At 46.0% G+C, this 26,315-nt stretch overlaps 1 protein-coding gene across 10 annotated transcripts in view; it reads left to right on the top strand.

Moving 5' to 3' along the window:
* The window catches only part of LIMCH1 (LIM and calponin homology domains 1), a 281,384-nt gene that overhangs the window by 95,987 nt on the left and 159,082 nt on the right, over positions 1-26,315 (top strand). For 9 of the 10 annotated variants that reach the window (XM_006111913.4, XM_075930517.2, XM_075930518.2 and 6 more), the window contains exon 2: positions 3,037-3,107. The exons of the other annotated variant lie outside the window; for it this stretch is intronic. In XM_006111913.4, coding sequence (XP_006111975.3) covers positions 3,037-3,107 — 71 coding nt within the window. The remainder of the gene's footprint in view (positions 1-3,036; positions 3,108-26,315) is intronic. 10 annotated transcript variants of the gene reach the window in all.

The following is a 26,315-nucleotide window of genomic DNA, read 5'->3' on the forward strand; positions in this document are numbered from 1 at the left end:
TTTTCTTCAGGGATATCATTTGAGTGAGAGAGAGGGGGGACTCTGGTCCCCTCCTGAATTTCATACCTGAGGTTTAATGGAGCTCTTCACTGCAGTATGGTTTCCCTGTGCTAGATGATGAATTCGGAAACTGGGGGAAGAACAATTTTTGTGGTAGGGAATTTGTTTACAAAGGGAGGCAGTACAATTAAGATAACAAATGGCTTGTAATTGGGATTGGTCCTGCTTTGGGCAGGGGGCTGGACTTGATGGCCTTCTAAGGTCTCTTCCAGCTCTGTGATTCTATGATTTCTAGAGTAAACTAAGGATATTTAGCTTATCATGAAAGCAATGCCAGGCACTCCAGTTAAAAGTTCGGAAATGTAGGGTAGAAATAAATGGTGACATTGGAGTGAGATAAATAGTAATGTCCCCCGGGGGTCAGTACTGGGATCAGTGCTGTCCAACATATTCATAAATGATCTGGAAAAAGAGGTAAACAATGAGATGGCAAAATTTGCATATGATACAAAATTACTCAAGATAGTGAAGTCAAAAGTAGGCGAATGTCTCTATCAGAGAGAAGCAGCAAGAGGTGGGGAAGAGCTGGAGTGGGCGCTGGGGGGAACCTGTAAAGTTGGTTTCCCCCAGCTCCGTCTCTACAGAGGGCAGGGGGGACAGAGGCACAGTGTGAAACAGCACGAGCAGGGACTGCTTCAGTCCCCACTGCAGCCGCTTCTGCTTTTGAAACGTTTCAAAAGCAGAAGTGAGGCAGGCAGCACAGGGAGAGCACAAACTCACAGAATCTCCACTCGCCCCATGCTCTTTGTGGCACCTGCCCCCCCTTGCTTCCTATCAGAGGAAGCAAGGGGGGGGACAGGAACTGATGTTGGGGGGGAGCCAGCTTAAAAGCCAGTTCCCCCCAAACCATTTCCGGGGTGCTGCCTGCCCCCCCTGCTGCGTCTGTCTGAGGCAGCATGGGTGGCCACGAAGGGGGGGGGGGGGGCAGGAGACACTGCTACAAAGCAGCACCTGTCCACAGGGGTCCCAACCAGGATCTGGGTCTCTTTTTTTTCCCCAGAAAAAAAGCATATTGCTTTTATATAAATTGATGGTACGCTCACATATTTTTTTCCGTCTCCACCCTGTGGACTGGGGCTGCTGCCATCAAGCAACCCCTGTTTGCGGCAGCCAGAACTGGCTACAAATAGAACTTGTAAACTGGGTGACTGGGCAACATAATAGCAGATGAAATTCAATGTTAATAAATGCAAAGTAATGCACATTGCAAAATATAACCCCAGCTATACGTACAAAATGATGAAGTCTAAATTATCTGAACCCGTCAATAAAGAGATGTTAGAATCATGGATAGTTCTCTGAAAACATCTGCTCCATGTACAGTGGCAATCAAAAAAGCTAACAGGATATTCAGACTCACCAGGAAAAGGGATATATAATAAGACAGAAAATAGCATATTGCTTTTATATAAATTGATGGTACGCTCACATATTTAATATTCTGTGCAGAGTTGGTTACCCCATCTCAAAAATATATATTTCATTTGAAAAAGGTGCAGAAAAGGGCAAAAGAAATTATTAGGAGTATTGAACACCTTCTGTAGGAGGAGAGATTAAAAAGTCTGTGACTTTTTTCAATTTTAAAAAAGATGACGGGGAATGGAGGAGGATAGGATAGAGGTCTATCAAATCCTGAATGGTGTGGAAAATGGAATAAGGAAACTTTATTTATTCCTTTCTAACAGAAGACCTAGGAGTCTCTCACATGAGTGACCTGATAGCAGGTGTGAAAAATCAGGAGGGAGGTGATGGTGGTGGGAATAGCAGCATATATAAGACAAGGCCTCAAATATCAGGGCTGTCCCTACAAAATCAGGATATCTGGTCATCCTAGACATGTGTTGTTCCTAAATCTCTGGTCCTTTCCTCATCTGCTGTTTGTTCTTTTACCTTTATTGTATCATTTTCATTGATTCAGCTGTGCATTTGAGTTGTACAAGCAAACTATCACAAAAAACAATTTTGTCTGGTGTTACAACTTTGAAATGATCCTTAGTGACAGTGACCCGGCTGGTAGTGCTTTCGAGAGTATTTCTTCGTTGAAATGCATAGTTTCTGTTTCAGTCTCTACCAAATGAACCACACATATATCCCGACCTCTCTAATGCATTATCTGGCAATGTTTGCATGGTTTGTAGGCTATTTGTGCAGATTGTTCTCAGAGGACAAGGAGTGACAAGGACCTGTAGAGGTCTTTCCTACCACGTAGCATTGTTTTAAACATCTGGAGTATTGTGCGAGAGGTTGTACATGAGGATATCTAAAAGACCAGTCTCTGGATTTAGCATTCTTCAAAAATACTAAGGATCAGATACTTCCCATCACTGGCTGACATAAAAGTCGCATTTGACTTCATGGTGTGAAGTATGACTAAAGTTATTGCAATCTGTCTCTAAATAATGTATTTTTTTTCTGATTTTGTGTTCTTCAACTTATTATAAACAACCTTGCTAATTATCCATGCACAACAAAGTTATGGCAGGGTCTTGCAACCCCAACTCATTTAAGTAGCTCTGATAACTTAGTGCCCCTGTGAAATAGCTCACGTAAGAGCTGCAGGATCAGGTCCATGAACAGCACCTAAAGTAAGTGTATTGGTTATGCAAAAAAAAAAAAAAAAAGCATATACTCTGCTTTGTGCAAACACACTAGTTGCCTTGCTTTAAAAATGCCTATACTAACAATTATTCTGAGAGTTAGTGACGTTTACATTAAATCATTCTTGAATTTTAAACTGGAGGATTAGCAGAGAGGGCTTTGTATTACATGTTAAATAGTTCAGTGAAAGAGGAGTCTTTTTAGATGAAGGAAACATCTTGGAATTGATCTGCAATGCCTAAAGAGTTGTCATGTTACTTTTGCTATAAAGTTTTTAAATAACAAAATTATGAAGCTTCCTTTTAAATGTATACCTGTTAATGGGACTCTCTTTCTCTCTCTCCTACTCTTTCCCCCTTCCTCTCCCCCCCCTCCCAGCAAGTTACAGGCAGAAGTTTTGGTGACAGAGATTTTCGGTCTGGATTAGAAAATGGTATTCTGCTTTGTGAGTAAGTAACACTTTTAGTTTGAGCTTAATATATGCGTCTTTGACTAAAGATGAATTCTGTTTACTTTAGCTGGTACAGTGCAATGGTTGGTTTCCTCTTAATTTGACTTTGGTACACTAAACAATTCATCTCACAGTTGTTCCAATGCCAGTGCTTTTGTTATGGTGAGGATTGATATAGGGTATATTAAAGCAAGTTTTAAAAAAGGCTTCCCTCTCTCCCCTGTATATAAAGTAAAAGTGACATTGGCAGTTTGGATTTCTTCTGTTTAAAGTGGGTAACTGCAGTTTGGAAGCTGTGCCAGCCTACAAACATCTCTGTTGCAATGAATGTTTTTGGATCAATTCCAGGTTACACTATTGGCAAGACTTGCTCACCTTGGTAAGCTTATTTGTTCTTACTTCATTTGAGGTCCAGGATGTACTCTGGACCTTTTATTTTTAAAGATATGCTCGAGAAACACACTTCTGAATTCTTCATAATACAACCAGTTCATAGATTTAAACAAAAGTCACCAAACATTAGACGCCCATGTTGATGCTCACACTGATGTTGAGGGGTGGGCATGGCATGGAAACAGAGGGTTGGATTTAATGTTTGATCTGGCCAGAGACTTCAACAAAACCTAATGGAGTTAAGTGCCCAGTTCACTGGCTTTCCATGTGATTTAAGTTCTTAACTCCCACAGGTGCCTTTGAAAATATCACACCTCAGCGAGGAGTTTGAGAAAAGCTACTGTAGATGTCCAGTCTGTAAAGGCCGAATTTGCTCCTTCATATGTGTAGGACTGTTTAATCCAATGGGAACTAAAAGATACAGAATTAAATTCAAATTGAATCTTTCAAATTAGGGTATGTCTACACTGCATGGCTACCCCGCATCTCCATAAGCCGCTTGTTGTTTGAAATATTTTTCGACATAATGGGTGCGCTATTTTGCACAAGGGTTAAGAGATGGCTCAAGAGAGCTTATTTTGAAATTTGGTGCATCTACACAGAGCTAAATCACAGATTCTAGATAAGATATACAATTTGCACAGCACAAATTGTGTATCTCATTTTGAGTTTAGGGTTCTAAACCCTTAGATGTCTTGAAACATTAAACTTGAGCAGTACATTTCTTGTATTTGCTACCATTCTTTCCTTTTGGAGATGCAAGGAATCTTACTTGGATTCTGTTTTTAATGCAGTATAGTTGAGTTAATGCCATTTACTTAAGCAGTATCTGGCTTTGGAAAGCTGAAACTAATATGTACAACCATTGTATATCTCACTACTGCAATTGAACTTTAACTGTGAAAAGTTAAAGTGTGCGCAGAGCAAAGATGAGCTCATTTACTTACCTTTCCCTCCCCTCAAGCCACATCTTTGGAAAAATGAATATAAATATAGCCAATACATATGATATTCAATCTGCAGAGGTCTGTAATGCACCAGAATGTATGTAAAAGGTTGGTCTTGGACAGTCTCTTCCTCCTTAGTGCAAAATACGTCAGTTGCGAGTATTGTGTATTAAATCGAATTAATATCATTCTTGCTTATCAAGGTTGACTTTTATGTAGGTAGAAGAGTAAGAGGATGTGTGCTTCAGGATTAGAACTTAATCTGATCTGCAAATAAACAAAGGTAGTTGGGTTAAAGTGATGTAAATCTTTCACATTCAAAGTTTAGGTAAGAAATGTTTTGCTTTATTGCCTTAATTTTAATGCATAAGAATTTCTCTCTTAGGAGACCATAGTGGCCAGTCATTATAATAGTAGATGATGAGATTGGAGTTGTTGAGTCTTCTACCTACTTGCTGTATGATCTTACGAAAAATAACTTTTCTTATGTATGTCCGTTTACAAGACTGTACAAGGCATATAATACTTGCCACCACATGGTGTGTTCTATATGGAGACGATCCAGAGTACCCAGCGTCATAGAAATTTCCCTCTAATTTTTTGCATCCCTGGGTGGAATACATTTTGTTTTGTGCACCAATGTGGCAGGAGTCACTCCAAGTGGTTTTGGGTGTGGGAAGGGGCTCAGATATGGGGCGGAGGGTGAGGGCTCTGGCTGAGGGTGTGGGTTTTAGGGTTGGACTGGGGTTGAGGGGCTCAGGACTGGGACAGAGGGTTGGGGTGCCAGGGTTTTGGCTGGAGTGCAGGCTTTGGGGTGAGGTTGAGGATGAAGTGTTTGGAGTGCAGGAAGGGGGCTCCAGATTTGGGAGGAGGCTCAGAGATGGAGGTTTGGGATTTGGGGTGAGGCCATGGATGAGGGGTTTGGGATGCAGGAGGTGGCTCTGGGTTGGGATGGGCTCAGGGTTGGGCAGGGGCTTGGGGCTCAGCTTTACTTGGGCATTTACCTGGGTAATGGCACTAAGACAAGCCTGATGCCTTCCTATCCTGGAGCACTGTGCTTCCATCTCATTTGTGGTAACTTCCAGTTTGTATACCCGTGTCTATCAGCCTACTGTATTCAAAAAGCCCACGTTACTTTTATTGAAAACTAAAGTGAAATACTCATGGGCTACGTCTAGACTGGCCCCTAATTCCGGAAAAGTCATGCAAAGCAGGTAAGTCAGAATAGGGAAATCCGCGGGGGATTTAAATATCCCCCGCGGGATTTAAATAAAGATGTCCGCCGCTTTTTTTCCGGCTTGGGGAAAAGCCGGAAAAAAGCGTCTAGACTGGCGCGATCCTCCGGAATAAAGCCCTTTTCCGGAGGATCTCTTATTCCTACTTGAAAGGGCTTTATTCCGGAGGATCGCGCCAGTCTAGACGCTTTTTTCCAGCTTTTCCCCAAGCCGGAAAAAAAGCAGCGGACATGTTTATTTAAATCCCGTGGGGGATATTTAAATCCCCCGTGGATTTCCCTATTCTGACTTACCTGCGTTGCATGACTTTTCCGGAATTAGGGGCCAGTCTAGACGTAGCCATGTAGTTTTTTGGGATGGTGTTATGGATTATTTTTAATCTTCTTCCTAACTACACTGCCTAGCGGCTCAATTTCATCCACCCTTATTCTCTTTTTTATATAAATAACAAACTTCTTTATTTTAATTTGCTTGACAAGAGTGAAGTCAACTTGATTTATAGCCATGCATCCTTTATTCCCACATTTTCAAACCTCCATGATGTAGCTTTCTTGGTGATAAGCCCTTTTTCCATATCCTGTAGGCTTTCTGTTTACTCCTAATAATAATACCTCTCTCTTCATACAAGTCTGACCCACTAAAGCAGGTCTGGAACACTTTCCCAATAGAAAATCTATTATAGTCCTTTTCTAAAGTAGTAGTCTTGGACAGTACAGTGTGGTGGGTTTTTTCTATTGGCACATTCTTTCCAGTAACTTTGTAACCAGACCGGCATAGCGTTATTCCTAGGTCACTCACAAATGTCAAGCATTCTAAAAGTCTACAGCCTTCCATGGGTTACCTAAAATCTTATAGGTCTCAACCTGTAAGCTTTTCATTGCAGCAGGACTTCACTTAAGTACCTAATACACAAATGCTTATCACTCTTATACTTTTATAAGACTACAATTTACATGTATTTAGCATGCTTTCATTACATATGAAATAACATAAGTGTTGACCATAAAACTAAAGAACACAGTAAGTGAATGATAAAGCTAATTGGCTATATTCTGCAAATCAGATTCTGATAAACTGTTCCATTCATAGTATTTATTAAGTACAGAAATCTAAAAATGGATGTGAAATTCAAACTAGACATCATAAAGGGTTATGTGTTTCTCTTTGTGAACCTAGCTGTCACTGGGTGGGAAAACATACCTTAAGATCTAATTCCGTAAACATTTCTCGCATATTATTAGTCCATAAATTCTCATCCCTTTCATGTTTTTTTCTGAAATAAACATTATTAAAAAGCTTGATCTGAGATGTATTGAACAACTTAAGCTCCTGTTGTTTTTGAGAACTGCAGATCCTCTTAGGATCAGGCACAGCACTTGAATAACTCTGATTTTATAAAAGGAAAAACTTAAAAAACAAAGAATAGTCTGGTAGCACTTTATAGACTAACAAAACATGTAGATGGTATCATGAGCTTTCGTGGGCACAGCCCACTTCTTCAGATGTTTTCTATACATATTTTATTACTCAGACTTCAAACCCTGGATTTATATTTAGATGGTGTAAGAATAGTTGAGGACGGGGATGATACTTAAATACCAACTTTGAACCCGAACTAAAATATCATTGTAAAATAAATCTAGTTTGCTTATGAAGTGACAGCAATGTGTCTTGTCACACCATGGTCTGCATCAGCTCGTAGATTGCATGCATTAGTTCACTTGTATGTCTGTTTACTGCTGCTAAAAAAATGTATTGAACTGAAAAACTGATTTCATATACTAAGGCCTTAATTCAATTTGGCGTGTGCTAAAATCTCACAAACTTTAGTGTTAAGCCTGTACTTAAGTGTTTTGCTAAATATCAGCATCAGTATATAGTAACAAAGGGTTGTTTATATTCTGGTGTCATAGGAGTTCTACATCTACAAAAAAAAAGAATGATTGAAAAAGAAAAGAGAACCTGTTCTCTATAAAACAACAAATAGTCTTGAAGCTCCTTAGTACCAAAATGTAGATGATATCATGAGCTTTCGTGGGCACAACCCACTTCTTCAGATGAAAGAAGTGAGTTGTGCCCACAAAAGCTCCTGATACCATATACAGTACGTTTTGTTAGTCTCTAAGCTCCCTCTGGAACTCCCGTTCTTCCTGTGCCCGTGCTCCATGATGCAGGTCAGGGCTCGCAGGGCCCCCAGCTGCTGCTCTTGGTACCCCTGCCATGTTGCAGTCGTCCTGTGGAACCCCTCGGGTACGGGAGCATGTCCCTGGCAGAGTGGTGCGCCCTGCATGTGCAGCTGGTGCGGCTGTGGAAAAAGAAGAGCAATGATCATTCTCCCTGAGGACACAGTGGGTGAAGCCCAGCCCCCCTCTGTGAGGTGAGGATGACTGTGCCCTGCACTGTTAGAGCCATTGTGCTTGTACAGAGGCCATGGTCGGAATGTCCAGCTATCCCGGGGAGTAGGAGCTGCCACCAGACCGCACCCATGCCCCTGTGCTGTGTATAGTGTGGGTGAGGTGGGAGGGGGAGATGTTAGAGGGGGCTTGTGAAGGGAGGGCGTCCTGCTGTGTCCTGCCCCGGGGTCAGGAGCATGTCAGGTCTTTTCACCTGAGTGTGTGGCTATCAGGCCACAGCCACTGTGTGGCATGCAGCTGGAGCCACCTGCCCAGGGGTGGCATGGCACATGGTCACACGTGCACAGGTTGCTGTGTGATCCGTGGTAAGCAAGGCCTGCGCGCGCGGTCCCTGGTCTCCCTCCCCACCCCCCTGGGAAGGGGACAGTGATGGCACTTACATAGTGTGGCCTTCCCGGACGACCCTGGTGACTCTGCTGCTGGGACAGCTAGGGGGTCTGGCCGGTGTGGCTCCCTCCGTGTCAGCTCCTCCTCTGTGCCCTGTTCAGGGCCCTCTGGTCCTGGCTCGCTGCCCCCCGTGGTGTCACGGACCGGACCTCCCCCCAGGATGTGGTCCAGTGAATCAAAATAGGGGCAGGTGTCTGCCTCTGTTAAGGAGCTGCCCTGAGTGGCCCTGGCATGTCCCGGCTGCAGCTCTTTAATTTTCAGGCGCACCCGCTCTTGGGTGCGCCTGTGGCTTTTCTGGGCCATAGTTGCAGCTATGTGGCCATAGACGGCCACGTTCCTCCGTCTAGTGCGGAGATCATGGACATTGGGGTCCTGTCCCCAAACCTCAATGATCTCCTCACTAGTCCAGGAGGGAGTGCGGCGTCTACGACCCCTGGGTGGCTCCTGGGTGCTGGAGGACTGGGCGGGGGACGGCTGGCTGGCACCAGCTGCCTGGCTCATGTTAGGGCCACTGAGTCAGGGGCAGAGACTGCTGGCAGGCCTGGATCTGGCATGTGCAGTCTGGGCAGTCTACCCCTTTAAGGGCTCCGGGGCTAGGGAGAGGAGAAGAGTTTTCCTGGATTGGCCCAGAGTGGCCACCAGGGGAAACTGGGAAGGGCTGGAGGCCAGCTAATTTGAATTAAGTGTCTACACAGCACTTATTTAGAATTAGGTATTTCGAATTTGGCGTTACTCCTCGTAGAATGAGATTTACCAAATTCGAGTTAAGCGCTCCACTATTTTGAATTAAATTAGAAATAGTGGTTTGCATGTATAGATGCTATTAAAGTAAATTCGAAATAATGGCTGTTATTTCGAATTAACTTTGCAGTGTAGACATACCCTAAGGTGCTGCAAGACTATTTGTTGTTTAAGTTTCTTCCATTACAGACTAACACAGCAACCCATCAGAAACTCTTCTTTGTACTTCACTTTTGGAAGGTGGCGGTAAATACATGTAGTTTTTAAAAAGGCATTATAAAGGGAGCTCTTTCCTTCATATTAAGGAATAAGTATTCCAGATTTTTCCATTACATTTTTATTGAAAGAATAAAAACAAGGTGTGTTTAAAATGTAATAAAGGAAACTTGATACAATTTATCCAGTACATTGAGGGGAAATGTTTTGAACAATCTCTTTTTCATAGATGCACTATTTTCCTCACCCAATGTGAATTAAGAATAGCATATTTACTGTAAAAGGACAGTATCAATTTTTGTTAAAAACAAAAAAACCCACATGCAACAGAAATTAATCATACTCAGAAAAAAATGGTGTGTGGGTATAAAGTTGAATAATATAAGAAAATGATTATAATCAGGAATTAAACTGTTAACTGTGTTTATGGGACTAATCCTCCTATCTAAATAAGAAATCAACTTGGCACATGTTGTTTCTGCAGTTGGTGATGAGCTGCTTATTCTCAGAAAGTGGAGTTGCTTTGGATTTGCATCATGATTAAAGCACACGTGACCAAGCATTGGACTGGCATGAGTTAGGTATTCAGAACAAGTAGGAAAGATGCCAGATGAGTGCAAGTGGAACACTGTGGCATAATAAAATTAGTCTTCTGAGTCAGTGGGAGAGTTTGGTGTGGAGCTGGGTTTGAGTTACTTTACGTATATGTACTGTGTATTTATTGCTTGGATATCACGATTTCATATCTGCAATTTAATTCCAGCTTTGTAAAATCACTGTGCTATTTATGGGGCATGATGGGGAATTACTATTCAAAGTCTGGTCTTTTCTCTCCGATTTTATTTCACTGATCTGCAAATTGTGTAGGACTGATCTAGATTTGACTGAATATTGTGTAGTATTAGTGGAGAATCTTTTATTGCCAAATACATAGGCGGTGAAGAAGTTAGCAAGTGTTCAAGTGTTCGAATTTACTACTGTAGCACCATTATTTTATGGAAGTCTGGAACTGATATTTTGACTTCATATCATCATGGGTCTGAATGTGATCCCATGCTTTAAAGTGTAAAGAGATTGGTGGCCTCCTGCGGGTTTTATGATGTAAATTCTAATGTTAAAAGCATTGTCAGCCTCATGGATTTGGCATGTTGACAACCTGGAAAGAGGCCCCCGACCCCGAGGCTCATTAAGCATTAAGATTTAAGTTCAAGTGAGGACATTTGAAACAACTTTATATCAAGCCAGATTTATCAGTCTTTTCAAGTTTTAGTCTTTTTAAGTTTCTTTATCAAGGACTACCATTATTTAATAGTACGACTTGGGTGGAGGAGTTGTGAGTAAAATAACTAACTATGAAATCTCACTTACATAATGGAGTGGGAGGGGGAATACAGCAATTGAAGAGCATGCTTTATTATAGCCAGAATGCTCTGCCCTTATAATTTGGCAGTAGTGTCGCAGACAGCAGACTGCATGGCACTTGGTTCTTTTCAATTCATTTTAGTGACAGCCACAGCTTGCTCTGTCATACTGATCCATTCATACTAATTTGTCTGTGTGCAATGAAAGATTTAACCTTTCTAAGGAGTATGTTATGGGAATAATTTTTAGCTTCATGCTTTGAATAAGTGTTGTTAGTTAACCAGTGTAAAACTAGACATGAATTGTTTTGCATAGATCTGATGTCATTTACTTTGTACATTGCTTCAGTATTTAGTGTTAGCCTTTGCACAGCTCTTCCATATGGCCGGTTTTCTCTTTTCCTTCTCCCGTAAACCTCACCTGCGTACACATGGTACAGTCTTTCTGAGCTGCTTTGTGAGGCCCTGACCTGTCTATATTTAAGTGTTTTGAGAACTTGTCTGTCTATCCTGAAATTCAAACTACTGGGATATGCATAGTAGTGTGCACCAAACTGTTGCACTTTAACTCCCTGTGCAGGTGCTGTGGGCGCAACCCAAAAAATTCCCAGTTTGCATTAGTGTAGTTCCAATTAGAGGGCTATATTAATGCAAACTAGGAACCTTTTGGTTGGCACTTTCAGCATCCAGCCGGGGGAATTAATGTAACACTTTGTGCACTGCTGTTCACACTCCTGTAGCCCTCTCTACAGGGTAAGCCTCACTTCTGCCATGATACTTTGGACATGTTTACACTGCAAGTGAAGGTGTGTGATTGTAGCAGGGTGAGGCATACTCAGGCTAGCTTTAATCTAGTTGGCAAGGGTAACCGTAGGACGGGTATGACCTCCCTGGTGTGGCACTCTTGGGACCTGAACGGTCCTGGATGAGGGATTTGGCTGGACCACGGGAGGTCATTTCTATCCCCTGCGGCCACCAACTCCATCCCCCCACTATCCCAGCCAAGACCTGGCTGCCAGCCCCCTGGCCCGCACTCTCCCTGTTGCCGGTCCCTCCATGCTCTGGGCTCCTGGCTGTGTCAGGTAGCCCCATTGTTGGGCCCCTGGTCCTGCCAGGCAGCCTGCTGCCACCTGGTCCTACTGGGGAGGTGTGCCACCAGGCGGCAGTCCTGCTGTTAGGCTCCAGCCCCACTGGGCAGCCCCTCTTTCTCTCTGCCCAGCTGGGCAGTGTTGCTGTCAGGCCCCCAGCTCCACTACTGGGCAGCCTAGCTGCCAGGCTCCTGACTCTGCCAGGCAGCCCCACAATAGTGATGTAATAGTGTAGCTAGTTAAATGAGTAACCGATAAGTAGGTGCTTATTAGTTAATGCTACTGACTACACACAACGCCCCTCCCCCACTCTGCCAGTACATTTTTTTGGGTTTTTTGCATGGGTGCTGCAACCCTAGAGTACCCACGGAGTGGGCCCTGCTGGCTACCACCCCTGGAGCCTGTGCCCGAGCCTTGCATGACACATGCATAGTGAAGTGCAGGGATCAGAGCTATTGCTCCAATTAGCCATAACACCAGGGATGGCTCTGCTTCAGACCTACCCTGAACATTTACACTACAATTAAACAGCCCTGCAGCCTGAGCCCCGCTAGCACGGGCCAGCCACAGACCCCTGATTGCATTGTCGACATAGCCTTCTTTTTCAGAGCCAGATGTTCGTTTCAGTTTCAAGATGTTCCCATTTGCTTTGCTGGTTCCTTGTTTCCTGAGCTGGACGGGTACTAGGTGCTTGAAGCCTGTCTCCTGTGGTCTGAGAGAGCGCTCCTCATGTCTGATTGCTTCACTGCTCTGTTGGGAGGTGATCCTGAAGTTGTATCTCAGTTACACTTGCAGTGTTCTGTACTTATGCATACATTCATAACCTGTATACATATCCCATAGTGACTATTAAGGTCAGTATAATACAAATACTCATAGCACACCTTAATATACTATAACAGAAAAATAACAGTCTGCAATCAGTGGAGCTAACAGAGGGGGGGTTTTAGGTGGGAGTGAGGATGGTTTAAAACTTCTATTCTCCACTTTTAACTCCCATTGGCCCATGGAGTATGGAACTAGTGATTAAATCCATTTTGTCTTGAACAGCTAAAAAGCACCTCATCCGTAGTGGGTGTTGCTGGCAAGAGTGAGTCTCAGGTCCGACATTGGGTTCTCAAAGTACAAAGGATGCTACACAAGTATCTGTCAAACACAAGCAGTTTATTTCCTGACAGCTGTCAGCTGTGGCCCTTAATTTAAAAGAACAACATGATAGGAAAAGTGGCATTTCTTGCATCTCTTCAGCTAGCCGGAAACCCCATTTCAGCTGCGGGTGAAGTGGGAGACTGTCTCAGCTTCCGAAGTGCCAGTACCCAAAGTCCATCGGTGAGGTCCAAATTGCTGTGCTCTGGTGTAGCTTTAAATACTGTGTGTCTACCTTGTTTGTGGCAGTTTGGAAATATCCAGGGATTACTCATTGCTTGTTACAGTATGGCTCAGTTGTATTGCTTGTCCTTTGACTTTGTTTACATTTAGGTAAACAAGATTATGTTCCCGCCCTTATCTACAATTCGTTCTTGCTACAATGGTGTATGTTCCTAGTGGCTTGCTTCTGGCTCATCAGTACAGTAAACTTCCGATAATCTGGCACCTTTAGGACTTCCTGGAGTCAGCCGCTGGTCAGTTTCAGCAGCGGCTGAATCAGGGACAGCTGGGGTGCTGCTGGGTTGGGTCCCGCAGCCCCAAGGGGCAGCGCTACGGGATCAACCCGGCAGCACTCCAGCTGCTCTGCCCTAGGCGTCCCCGATTCAGCCGCTGGTCAGTTTTAGCAGCGGCTGAATTGGGGAAGCTGGGGGCAGAACAGCTCCAGTGGTCCGGCTGCCCGGAGCACTTCCGGGTTCCTGATGGTGCCGGACCATCGGATGCTGGACCATCGGAGTTTTACTGTAGTAGGGAAAGAGGGGGAGAATGGGAAAAGGGGGGGGGGAATGCAAGCCTCACCACGCCTATACTTCACACGTACAGAGTTCTTCCACAATTGACTCCTACAGTGGGTGTATAATATAAACCATGTATGACAAACAATTCATCATAATACCCAAGAATTCATTAGGAATCGTTATGGAATGTTTCCCCAAATATGCTTTGAAACTTTCATAATTTTTCCAGAGCTGGTGAAGAAATCTCATTATCTTATTGTCCTTACCTAAACATGCTTCGTGGTCACATCCAAGTCTGATTGCTGACCTGCCTCTTGTAATTATGTCTTTTCACCTGTAAATTGGCGTTTGAGGTTTGCTGTCCTGGCTGACACCCAAAATACCCACAAATAAGCCAAATAGTTATTAACAACTTTGGCCACAGTGCCCAGATAACAGAGTAGATCAGGGTGCACAGACTATGGCTTGTAAGGTGCATCTGGCCATGAGCTTGTCCTGATGACTGGGGCTTGTCCTGCTCTGTGTTGCTGCCAGAAGCAGCAGCGTGTTCCTGCTCTGGCTTCTACATGTAGGGGCAGCCAGAGGGCTCCATGCAGTGCCCCCTCACAGCTCACTTTGGTTGGGAATCGTTGCACATGGGTGCTGTGGTGGTGGTGCCTGCAGATGGAGGATAGTGCACAGAGCTAACTGACTGTGCTTCCCCATAGGAGTTGGCCAGAAGGGGGACATGCTGTTGCTTCTGGGGAGCTGTTTGAGGAAGAAATCAGCTTGGAGTCTGCACCCCTAAGCATGCCTCTGCCCCAGCTATGATTGCCCCTCCTGCCTTCTGAACCCCTTGTTCCCAGCCCAGAGCACCCTCAGCCTCACCCCACCCCAAAGCCTTCCTGCCAGAATCCTCACTCCCCACACTCCTATCCCCTGCTCCATCCCAGAGCCCATTCCTGTCTTCCAAAACCCTCAATCCTATCCCAGATCCCCCCACCTCTTGATTTCTGGGCTCACTTCAGATCCGGGAGCCCTCACCCTCTTCCACACCACAACCCCAATTTTGTGAGCATTCATGGCGCTCAATGCAATTTCTATACCCTGATTTGGCCCTCAGTCCAAAAAATTTGCCTGTCACTAGAATAGATGTTTTGTAGGTAGGAATTAATTCAATAAAACAAATTGCAATAATTAAAAATAATAAAGTATTGCCTATTTTTCATGATTTATGAATAGGGATGTAAAATCCTGGTTAATTAGTTAACTGGTTAACCATTAGCTCCCAGGTCCTGCTTGGCGCCCATGCTCCCTGTAGATAAAGGGTGCTGTGGACACTGGCCCAGCCCCTGCCTGTGGCATGCCCACTGGTTATCAGTTAACCGAAAACAGTAAGCATCATCCATTTAGGGCAGGGCTACTCAACTTTGGAAGCCCCGGGGACCACAATGATACCCACAGCATATGACAAGGGTCGCAAATCAAGCGTGGTTGCAAATATATGCAGATAGCTTCTTTGATGCTGACAGGCATGAATACAAAGATTAAGGCAAGACTACACAACTCGCAGGCCCCATTTAAGTCAGATCTGCTGATATTAATAAAATGCAATATTTACCCGATTTCCATCCATATGACAGCATTTTTAATGAGTAATGATAGTTCAGCAATTTAACTACTAAAACACATATCAACAGAAGACCATTATATTGACTACTTTTTTTGTTTTGGCTTCACAATTTTAAGAAATAAAAAAAAACGTCAATACAATATTTACCGAAATATCAGTACAATCAATGTGAAGTTAAAGGCACAGAGCAGAGAAGTGGCAGGGCTAGAAAAGGAACTCGGCAATCCTGCTTCCCAGAATCTCTTCCTTGCCCATCCCACCAAGCACCAGCTCCCACAGTCCTCACAGAGCAGAGATGGGAACCCCCCAAATCTAACCAATGGACCCACTGCCCACCTACAGGAAAGAAAAGCAGCCAGAAGTTTTAATGCCCAGTTCCCTGCTCTAACCCAATGCACCCACCTCTCCCCCAGAGCCAGTTACCCCTCAGCCCCGTGCTCTAACCCAGAGCCTCTCCCCTCCTCCAGAGCCAGGCACCCTCAGCCTCCCTGCTCTAACTCAATGCTCTTTCCCTCCTGCACAGCCTGGGACATAAATCTAGTGGGGCGGAGGGTAATGCCCTGGGTCTCACCAGAGCCATGAGCTTTTCCCTCCAGGCTCTGGGGCAGTCCCCAACACGGTGCCCGCGGACGCCGTGGTGCCCGCGGGGGCATTTGTGTGTGCCCACCAAGTGCTCGGGACTGGCCTGGCCCCAGGCAAGTGGCGCATGCATGGTGCCGGAGCCGGCCCCGGGCCGCATGGTGAGCGCTGGCCCTGGGAGCACCGCAGATTGGCCGCCCGCGCTCTGGGCGTGCAGCGCTTGGATGGGGTGCCGGCCCTGGGCGCGCGTCACTTGCGGGGGAACTCTGGCCCCAGGTGCACGGTGCTTGGCGGAGGGGGGGCATGCCGGCCTCGGGCACGTGGCGCTTGGGGAGGGGGGCCTCATCCCTGGGCGTGCGGCTATGGGGGGGGCCGCCCCCGGGCACGCAAGTGTCCCCACCCTCTGGCGCCCGGCAGCCTCCAATGGTTGGGGACCACTGCTCTGGGGCATGCGTGCAGAGCGACTGTGAATGGTCCAGGCATGTGGCTCTGAATGTTCCATTGAAGGCATGTGCCACTGCCCCCTCCCTGGTCCCCTTTGCAGGGCAAAAAATCCCATTTTTTGCCTTTTAAAAAACCTGTCCAGACGGTGATTTAACATGTGAAAACAAGGACATGTCTGGGAAAAAACGGACGTAAAGTAACCCTACCCAAGTCCCATCACAGACCTTTCTCACCCCGGCCTCGCTGCCTGGCTCTGCCTCCGCCTTGCCACGTCTCTCACTGCCCAGCTCTGCCACATGCCTCTGGCAGCTCCTGCGCCCATGCAGCCTGGCTTGGGGAGGTTCTGCTCTGCCTCTTTCCCCCCAAGACCCTGCCTCTGTCACTCACTCCTCTCCCTCGCCTTGTCCTCATAAGGTTGCCAGTTCTGCAATACATCTGCTCATAAATTCTAGGGGTAATAAGCACAATTTTCACACTCATGGGATTTTTGGCAGACTTTCATTTATACGTGTCCATTTACTTTCACGCACCCAGAGTGGGAGGTTCACTTCGTTAGCACACTAGTTCTGCGGAGAAGGGGAAGGGAGCTCACCCTTTTACACATACCCAGTTCCAATGCCTCATCAAACTTTAGACTAAGAATCTTTCTGAACTTTCTCTGGTTGGGTGGTCGGGAGTGGACAGGGCAGGAAGAGCTGCAGGCTGTGATTGGCTGGGCAGGCAGACCATGGGACTGGGCTCTATCCCCATGCTCAAGAGGATGGTGAAAATGCTTCTCAGCAGGTTAAATGTAGCAAATGTTTTTCACAGATGGAAAAAAAATGAACATCAGAGCTTGTCAAATGACATGGGGACACACAAGCTGGCAATCCTAATGTAAACAGTTGTAATTTAATCTCTGCATATGTCTGAGGAATTGGCAAGTACACTTGGGACAGGTGGGTTTTGATGGCTGTAGGGTTCCCGTTAATGTTCATCCAACCTTGACTAAAAGGCATTAAATGTGGAACAAATGAGTGGATATCACTACTTTACGGTGTATAGTCAGTCTGGAATTCACTGCTGTAAAGAAGCCAAGGAGACAAATTGTACTGTGATTGAATTTTTAAAAAGAGGGGATAATTTTGTGAAAAGTAATAACACTTGTTTCTGTTCAAGATGATACAACAAAGCAAGTAAGTTTAAAACTAGCGCTTTCAGGATTACGTTGATAGCCAGTGTATGTGTTGGGAAGGGAAGGGATTTGTTGCTTCTATGTTCTACATTGTACAATTGGTTAACTTGATAACACCATTATGCAGAAGTTAAAACACTGAGCAATATACTTTTCAGCGTAAAGCACATGACACATTTCATAGAACTATTTTACAGGAAGCTGCAGGCTGCTTATATGGAACTAGAAAAAGATGAAGAATCCCTGGTTATAAAGATAATGTCTAGAATGCTTACGGTTGGAATAATCACACTTTAAAACCATAATTAGTTGTTCAGATTTGCACTTCATTCCAAGTATGGTATGGACTGACTGAAGAAGCTGCCTATATTCTGAATACGTGAAATGACAACTTAAAACAAATTTTAGACGAATATAGATTATGGTGGGGCATCTGCCCCATGCTAGCCTTAAAAGAGCTAAAACCAGTCATGGGAGACTGAGTGATAGGCAGCCACAGATGGGGCTGCAGATATTTAGGATTCAGCTGGGGCTGTAGGAATAGGGTTTCCTGGACTATGTCTAGACTGCACGCCTTTTTCGACAGAGGCTTTTTTGAAAGTATCTTTCGAAAAAACCTCTGTCAAAAAGGAGCATCTAAACTGCATTATGCGGATTGAAAAATCAATCCGCTTTTTTGAAAAAGAGCGTCCAAACTGCCGGACACTCTTTTTTGGGGAAAAAGAAAAGGCACCCAGAAGTGCTTCTGGCAGGGCATGGGGGCAGCCTTTGTTTCCCGGTGCTGCTGCATGCCCTTTGCAGAGATGCGTGCTTAAAGGGATCCCCCTGGACAGCTGTTGCTCTGCTCCTGCTTCTGGCTTGCCTACCTCCTACAGGGAAAAGCAAAGTTGCTGCAGTGCTTGCTCTGGTTGCCCTGCATCCTCGGACACCACAGCAGTTTATTTGCAGGGTTTTTTTTCGTGCTTTTCACTGTTTTTGGCCATGGAGCCTGAGCTGCCCCTGGGTAGGTGATGGCCTCATGCTGCCATACTGATGCTTCTGCTACATCTTCATGACTCTGTCATGAATCTCCTGCTACATATGGACCCAGACCGCATCCAGGAGACCCTCCTCTGGGATGCAGGAGCTCTGTCCTTGCCCCCAAACTTTTTTGGGGACAGGCAGATTTGGAGGCACGAGATGAGTTTGGACTGGTGGGACCAGCTCGTCATGCAGCTCTGGGACGACGACCATTAGCTCCGCAACTTCCGGATGTGGAAGGCCACATTCCTGGAGCTGTGTGCCTGGCTTGCCCCTATTCTGGAACACCAGTACACCCACCTGCGGCCGGCCATCCCCCTGCAGACGTGGGTCATGATTGCCCTGTGGAGGCTGGCCAGCCCTGATAGCTACCACTTCGTGGGACACCAGTTTGGCATGGGGAAGTCTACTGTCAGGGCCGTTTTGATGGCGGTAAGTCACTCTCGGGGGACAGGCCTTGCTGAGTGTGGGGATTGAGAAAGGGGGACTGCCAGGCAAGGGCAAGAGGGAGTGGGGGATAGAGTGGCACTTGGAGGCCGCTCCTCGGCCACCCCTGCACTGATGTGGGGGAGGGGAGCATTCTGATAAGGGGAGAGGTGGATTGGGATGGGGGAGGGTTTTCCTCCCAAGCACTTGGGTAACCTGTCTAACTCCCTGGTTTCTTTCTATTTTTCTCATGCTGCAGGTGGTGAGGGCAATCAATGTTGAGGTGCTGAAGAGGCTTGTCCATCTCGGGGACCTGGACAACATCCTTGCCGGGTTTGCTGCCCTTGGCTTCCCAAACTGCGGAGGAGGCCTCGATGGGGGACACATCCCAATCTGAACACCGCCCCATTGAGCAGCCCACTTTATAAACTGGAAGGGCTACTATTCTATGGTGCTGCAGGCCCTGGTCGACATTATGGACATTTGTGTTGGGTGGTCGGGACGTGCACATGATGCCCTCATATTCCGCAACTCCTTCCTGTACCGCAGGTTGCAGGCAGGAACATTTTTCTCCCAGTGGGATCTCACGCTCAGGGAAGTGCAGATGCCAGTGTGCGTAGTGACCAACGCAGCCTACCCCCTGATGCCATGGCTCATGAAGCCCTACATCGGCCACCTGGATGCGAGCAAGGAGCTTTTCAACATGCATCTTGTCCAGGCTCGCATCCAGGTGGAATGCTCCTTCAATTGGCTGAAAGGGAGGTTCCGTTGCCTCCTCATGCCTGGAGATGGGCAAACGCAACATCCCAGAGGTGGTGGCTGCATGTTGCACCCTCCATAACCTGGTGGAGAGGAGAGGGGAGGCCTTCCTCCCGGGGTAGGGGACAGGTGCTGATGGCGAGGACAGGCCATTTCAGCAGCCCCAGATGGCTGCCATCCGCCAGGCTCACCAGTCTGGTGTCCGAATCCATGAGGCCCTGAGGGAGAGTTTCTCAGAAGGAGCCCACTGACTCTCCCCAGGGCCTCCCCCATCGGTTTTTTTAGTAGAAACCGTAGCAATACAGAAAATGTGCTAACTGTGTATAAACCACCTTTCTCTTGGTATCGTTCAACTGTTTATAAACAAAGTAAATCTGTCACTCAGAAATAAAGAATTTGTTCCATAACTGAAGTGTCCTTTCACTGGGATGGTAGGGGGCTGAACACCGGGAGGGGGCAGGAGGGCTGAACACTGAGGGGGGGGCTCAAGTAGGCTGTTGCTTCCCTGATCGCAGGGTCCTGCCACCTTCCTGCGTCTTGGCACCGCCATGGCTTTGGGCTTGGGTTGAGCGAGAGCCAATCCTGGCCTGGGGCGGGGGGAGCAGCTGTTGGGCCTGTGAGGGCTCGGGAGCAGGCAGGGTTGGGGGGCTGGAGGGGTTGCAGGAGCAGGGGCCTGGCGTGCAGAAGAAGTGGTACCTGTGGCAGGGGCAGGCAAGGCTAGAACCTCCCGCGTTGTGGCACAGATGGCAGTGCACTGCTGGACCAGCTCATCCAGCAGCCTGTTGCGCCACTCGGCCTCTGCCTCCGTCCTCTGCTGGAGGGTCCTGTTGAGGTCCTGCAGGGCCACTACGTGCTCCTTCAGCAGGTCTGTGTAGACCTGCCAGTGCCTGTGGGTGCCACGGGTCCGGGATGGTGGTGGTGTGGGTGTGGTGCTCCCCTGTTGGGTAGAGAGTCCAGCTGTGGAGGAAAAGAAGAGGAGACAATCAATGTCTGTGTGCACCCCTGCTGTCCCCAAGGGCATGCTGTGGCTGGCAGGGGGCTCTCCTTTGGACAGGAGACTCAGGGGTGTTACACGTGACACTGTGTGTGAGTTGGGCAGCGCCCTGAAAGCCTCACAGGGGCCCTACCATGGCAATGGGGCTAGCTGGCTCCCCACACTGCCAATCTGCGTGTGTGTGGTGATCCCTCAAAGCACTGACCTGATGATCCCTCCCCGATGTCCACAGACACCTGGGAGACCTCTGGGGTCTGGAGGACCGGCTCCTGGGAGAGGGTCTCTGCTGCCTCCTCTTTCTCCTCGTCGTCCTCCTCCGGGTGCAGCTCTTCCGCCTCTCCTGCCTGGTCATCCTTCCTCGGGGGTCGGTCCATGATGTGGTAGGGTAACCGGGACTCCACCACACACAGTGGAGTCTGGGCTTCACCACCGCCCATGTTGTGCTCCAACTCCTGGTAGTAAGGGAAGCTCTATGGAGCTGCCCTGGAGCAGGAGTTCTGGTCCCGGGCGTTGGCATATCCCTGCCACAGCTCTTTGACCTTGGCCCTGACTTGGCCCATGGCGTGGGGGTGATGCCCTTTCTTGGCCAGTCCCTGGGCAATGTGATTATATATGTCTGCATTCCTGCGGTGCGACTGCAGGGCTTCTTCTTGGGACCAGAGCTACAGGAGGTTTTTTATTTCTGGGCCAGACCAGGCTGGTGCCCGCCTTTTAGTGCCCTGGGTGGGTTTTCCTCACTGTCCTGTGAAGGGCCGGGGGGCCTTGAGGCTGGGACATGGGTAGCACTGCTGGTGCGGGTGTGCTGGCTGGTTTCCTGACAGCAATGCTTGTCTGGGTGCCTGTGCCTTTAAGAGGCTGCAGACAGGAACCACGGAGGTGCTCAACATGTAAAGGCTGGACTGTTCACCAGGGCTTCTTCCTGGAGATCTGTCGAAAAAGGCGTTCTTTCTTGTAAAACGAGGTTTACCGCTGTCGATAAACCCCCGCGTTCTTTTGATTTATTGTGGTAGTCTAAACTCAGGTATAGTTTTTTTTGAAAAAAGGCCACTTTTTTCGAAAAAACCTTGCAGTCTAGACACAGCCCTGGAGAGGAGAGAGACAGAGACTCTTGCTCCAGTGGTGCAGCAGGAGGGATTTGACTGTCAGGGAAGCTACAGAGACTTCCTGAGACAGAGTGGTGCTAGAGAAAGGCCGGCAAAGCTAGGGACCTCTGGCCAGACAAACTCCCAGGCTTGCTCTCAGGGCCTCAGGATATTAGGGCTGCAGGGAGGAAGCCAGGGCAGGAGAAGTCAGCAGGTCCACCCCTGCCAATGATGAGTGGCCATTTCAGACTGAAGTTTGCCCCTGAGATAGGGGCTAGATAATGACTGGCAGCAGATCATTGAGACAAGGTGGGCAAAGAGGGTGGAGGGGTTCCCTGAATGGGAGGACCCCAGTGTGCAGAGGCACTGTTACAGGGCAGTACCATGGGGATGGGCTACTTGGTCTGGGAGGACTGCGGGCCCTGATACAAAGTGGTAGTGAACAGTAGGTGAGACCCTGTCCAGAAGGGGACGCTCCAGGGCTGAACTAAGCTGATTTCCCCAGTGACCAGCAGAAGGTGCTGTGCAGTGAATCAAGCCCTGTTATACACCTGTTTGTAGATTTCTGTTTAGGTCCATTCACTTCTGGGAATGGTCTGTATATTTGAAATGAGATATCAGGTGGAATTAATGACACTAAATATAAAGAGGGATGCTCCATTTGAGCCTGTGTAGAATTAACTTTAAAATAGCATGTGTGTGCATGCACACATTGTAGGAATTGGACGGAGGAGAGGCACTCCATGTAGGAGTAAGTATTCAGGAACTGTAGAGAAAAATATGAACAAACTAAGTAGATTAGATTGGAAAATCTCACGATAGTTTCCTCTGTAAATTGCAACTCTCAGCTGGGCTGGTGGCTGAATAAGTTTCAGGTACTTGGTATTTTGGCAGTCAGCCTAATGTTTTAAAGACTCTATTTAAAAACAGACAGTGTGCTTTGGAGGAAAGTTCCCTTTGGCATGCTCCTGAGTAAATGAGAGCTGGTTGTCCTGGAGACACTTGGCTTCCCTAAGGGAAACAATCTAAATAAATGAAGATGATTGCATGATGCGTCACCTTCATTTCTCCATACTTCTGCTGTTATAGGTTATAAACTGTTCAGGTCTGACCCCATTGTTTGTTTTCTACTCCTGGAACCCTTCCCTTCTTCCTCCCATCTCCCCACTAACTTAATCTCCATCTACAATCATGCCAGTGCAAACGATTTTGAAGAGCTTTTAAAAACAGTCTGACGTTTGGGGTATCCATTAAGACCTCCATGACTTGCTTTCTCTTCCTGGTGAGAACCTGCTATATAGGTTATCGTCTATAATTTATGCACCAGAAGGGGATTAAATGAATGCTGCTCTGTTGCAAGAGTCTCACTTTTCCCCTCAGGCAACATTTAATTTTCTAAACTGTAAAACTAGTAGATTAGATTGAAGGACCTATTAAATTGGAGTCTTCACAGGAAAGAGTCCTTGAGGAAAAAAGTCTTATTTTGACTATTGCAGCCACTGCAACATAAAATATTCGTTTATGGTCTTGTTGCTGTGCAGGTCTGAAAGAGAAATCCGTGACATGAATATAAATGTACATTTTGGAAAAATATGTACTATTTTTTTTTTTGCTAAATAAAATCAGAAATTCTTTTAATTGTGTAATTCTGTGTAGATGGAAGAAAAATATGAATTCTAAACTTTTTGTTTAGTAGCTGTACATGTTCTTTTTAAATCATGTCTCGTATGTATGGAAGATAATCCTATTGCAGATTTTTTTCTCTAAAATCAAACGGACGTCCGTTTGTACATGTAAACAACAGAGAGGATTAAACTGAGAGCCTGTTAAGGACATGTGTACACTACACATTTCTGATGATGTAATTTGCATCTTCATGCATACTTGGGACCTTGCTCTGGCACTGCACATACTCACTGGAATGCTTGTTTCAACGGACAGGGAAGTGCAAAAACGCTTAGCTAATTCTACACTGAAATCTCAGTACACACTTTCTCAAACTCACCTAAAACCTCTTTTCCAGCTGCCCCTCCAAACCAGGTCTGTCTTCCCCATGCTGGGGTCTTCTGCACCTTTCCTTCAGGTGCAGCCCAGCCAAAAGACCAAGGCCTCTCCTTTCCTATTGTTTTTGTTAAAGAATTGAGGCTACTTCTTACCAACCACTGCTTAGACTTAAGGACAAAAGAGATTGTTTAACAGTTGCTCATCAAGACTTTGAAGGTAACACCCTCCATGTGTCTCATTCACACATTTGAAACCCACAAAGTATTCCCCACACCATATGTCTAATTTTACACACAAAAATGATACACACATCAAAGTAAGATAAACAGAACGGGCAGATCATGACATGAAGATTGATGGGTTACACAAAATAATTTGCTCAAAGCACCTTTGAGTTATGTATATTCATGTCCACAAATCAATTTCATAAAGTATTGGGGGGGAGGGCGGCCCATCACACACACATCCCTATTATGGCCCCAGCCTGCCTTGCCAGAGTCACAAAGAGAAATGGCTATTTTGCTGTGTTTATTCAAGCACAGGTGGGTCATGGGCTGGTCAGCAAAGGTTCCTGATGCTTACATCTTTAACAACACAGGACTGTTCAGAAAACTACAAGAGACTGACAGTTCCAACCAGTGATTACCGCTAGTGATGTTGCAATGCCAATAGTGATCCTGTGGGACTCTGCTTAGCCCTCTACTTGCCTGCCTCATGAATCTCTGCACTGGCCATCTTGACAGCCTCAAGGAAAGATTCAAATACCAGAAGAATAAATGCAGAATGACAGTTTAATATATATTTGGTGGATTGAAGGGGCACTGGTGGTGTTCCCTCATAAGACTGCATCTCAGTAAGAAAAAAATATCCAACAGTTTTAGCTGTTTGCTGCATCCTGCATAATATCTGTGCAGCCAAGAGTGGGGAAAGTTGCTGCTGGGGTAGAGCGTGGAGATGAGCAATCGGACACAAGCTATCAGAAAAGCTCAGGGCAGAGCTATGTGGCTCAGGGAAGTTTTGAAAGAGCACTTCAGCAGTGAGCTACAGCAATGAATTGCTGTCTCCTATGCTCAAATTGGGGCAGCAGTTTAGGTGCCTGTGAGGAATTATGCAGTGCTTGGAACGCATCTAAGAATAGAACACTGATAATTCACCTGTTAATTTTCTGTTGTATCCTGTAGATTTATTATTATTACAGTGTTTGTTTGTTACTGACCATATGGATTGTGTCTCAGTGTGCAATAACAAGTAACTGGGGGCTTTCAGTCCTGCCCGGCAATCCACAGCATGTGTTGGGAGCTAACTTTCCAAATAACATGGCGTTACTGAATATAAAAAATATGCATTGAAAAAATTCCATATAGGTTAAGAGCAAGTACATTAAAAACCTTAATTAAGCCCTGTCAAATGGTGAATTCTTGAATGGGAAGTTGGTTAATTTAGAAGGGAGGTGGTCCCTAGACCCTGGTGGTCTGTGGGTTATGCAGTGGCATGTCTCTAGAGCCAGGGCCAGAACATACTGAAATAGTCTTTCAGTGCTTTGCTGTATGGAGGATAAAATGGCATCCTCCACAGTGTGAGCTCTTGTGCTCCATGTGTGTGAAAGGCTATGTTGCCTGGAGCATTCTGGTAGTGCCAGAAATGAAAACTGTCTTAGGATACAATGAAAGATGACAAAGCGGTTCTTGGGGGCAGGGGAAGGAAATATGTGGGAACCACTGATTTAGAGAGCTCAGACTTACTGGAAGTTAAAGTCTACTCCTCTCACCTTACAAACTAAAGGTTTGTAACTAAGGTTATCATTTAGGGTTTTAAAAATATTAACTGACAGCCCTCAACAATGAATTTTTTTCCAGCAAAGGTATGTGAAGATCTTGAAAACAAAGTACTTTTTTTTTTTTTAATCTGATATTGTCTCTGTGGAGGATTAGTTAAATTCTTGACCTCATCGTATTAGGCTTTTGTCTCTTAACATATTAGAGTTTTATTTTAAGACATTCTTATTTTGGCAATTCTTGGATGTTTAAGAACTTTGGTTATACTCTAGCAATGAGGCATATCACCAATTTTTGGTAGCAAATCTACAGTTTGACTTGAGCATTTCAGGCTTATCATCCTCTTTGGAGAGGGAAAATGGGGGTTATTTTCACTCCCTGTGGAATAAGTGAAGGATATCAACGGACATAATAGTCACAGGGAAAGTAGACTACTTGTGGGTAGGTGAACAGAGAAGAAAAGGAGAGAGAGTTCCCAGGCTGTCCTATCCCTTAACAGTTAGGCTTTCCCTGTAGCTGAATTGGGAGTTTCACCCACTGTCTTCTCTGAAGAAGTATTTGTTTTGATGAGCGCATTGGATTTGCATGTAAGAAAATGCTGTTAGTTAGTGTTACGGTTTTCATGTAGTCTGTGAGATGACATGGAAAACTTGACTACTGGCTCCAGGCCTG

This window comes from Pelodiscus sinensis, chromosome 4 (genome assembly GCF_052426305.1).
Source record: "Pelodiscus sinensis isolate ZL-2025 chromosome 4, ASM5242630v1, whole genome shotgun sequence".
Taxonomy (NCBI): Eukaryota; Metazoa; Chordata; order Testudines; family Trionychidae; genus Pelodiscus; species Pelodiscus sinensis.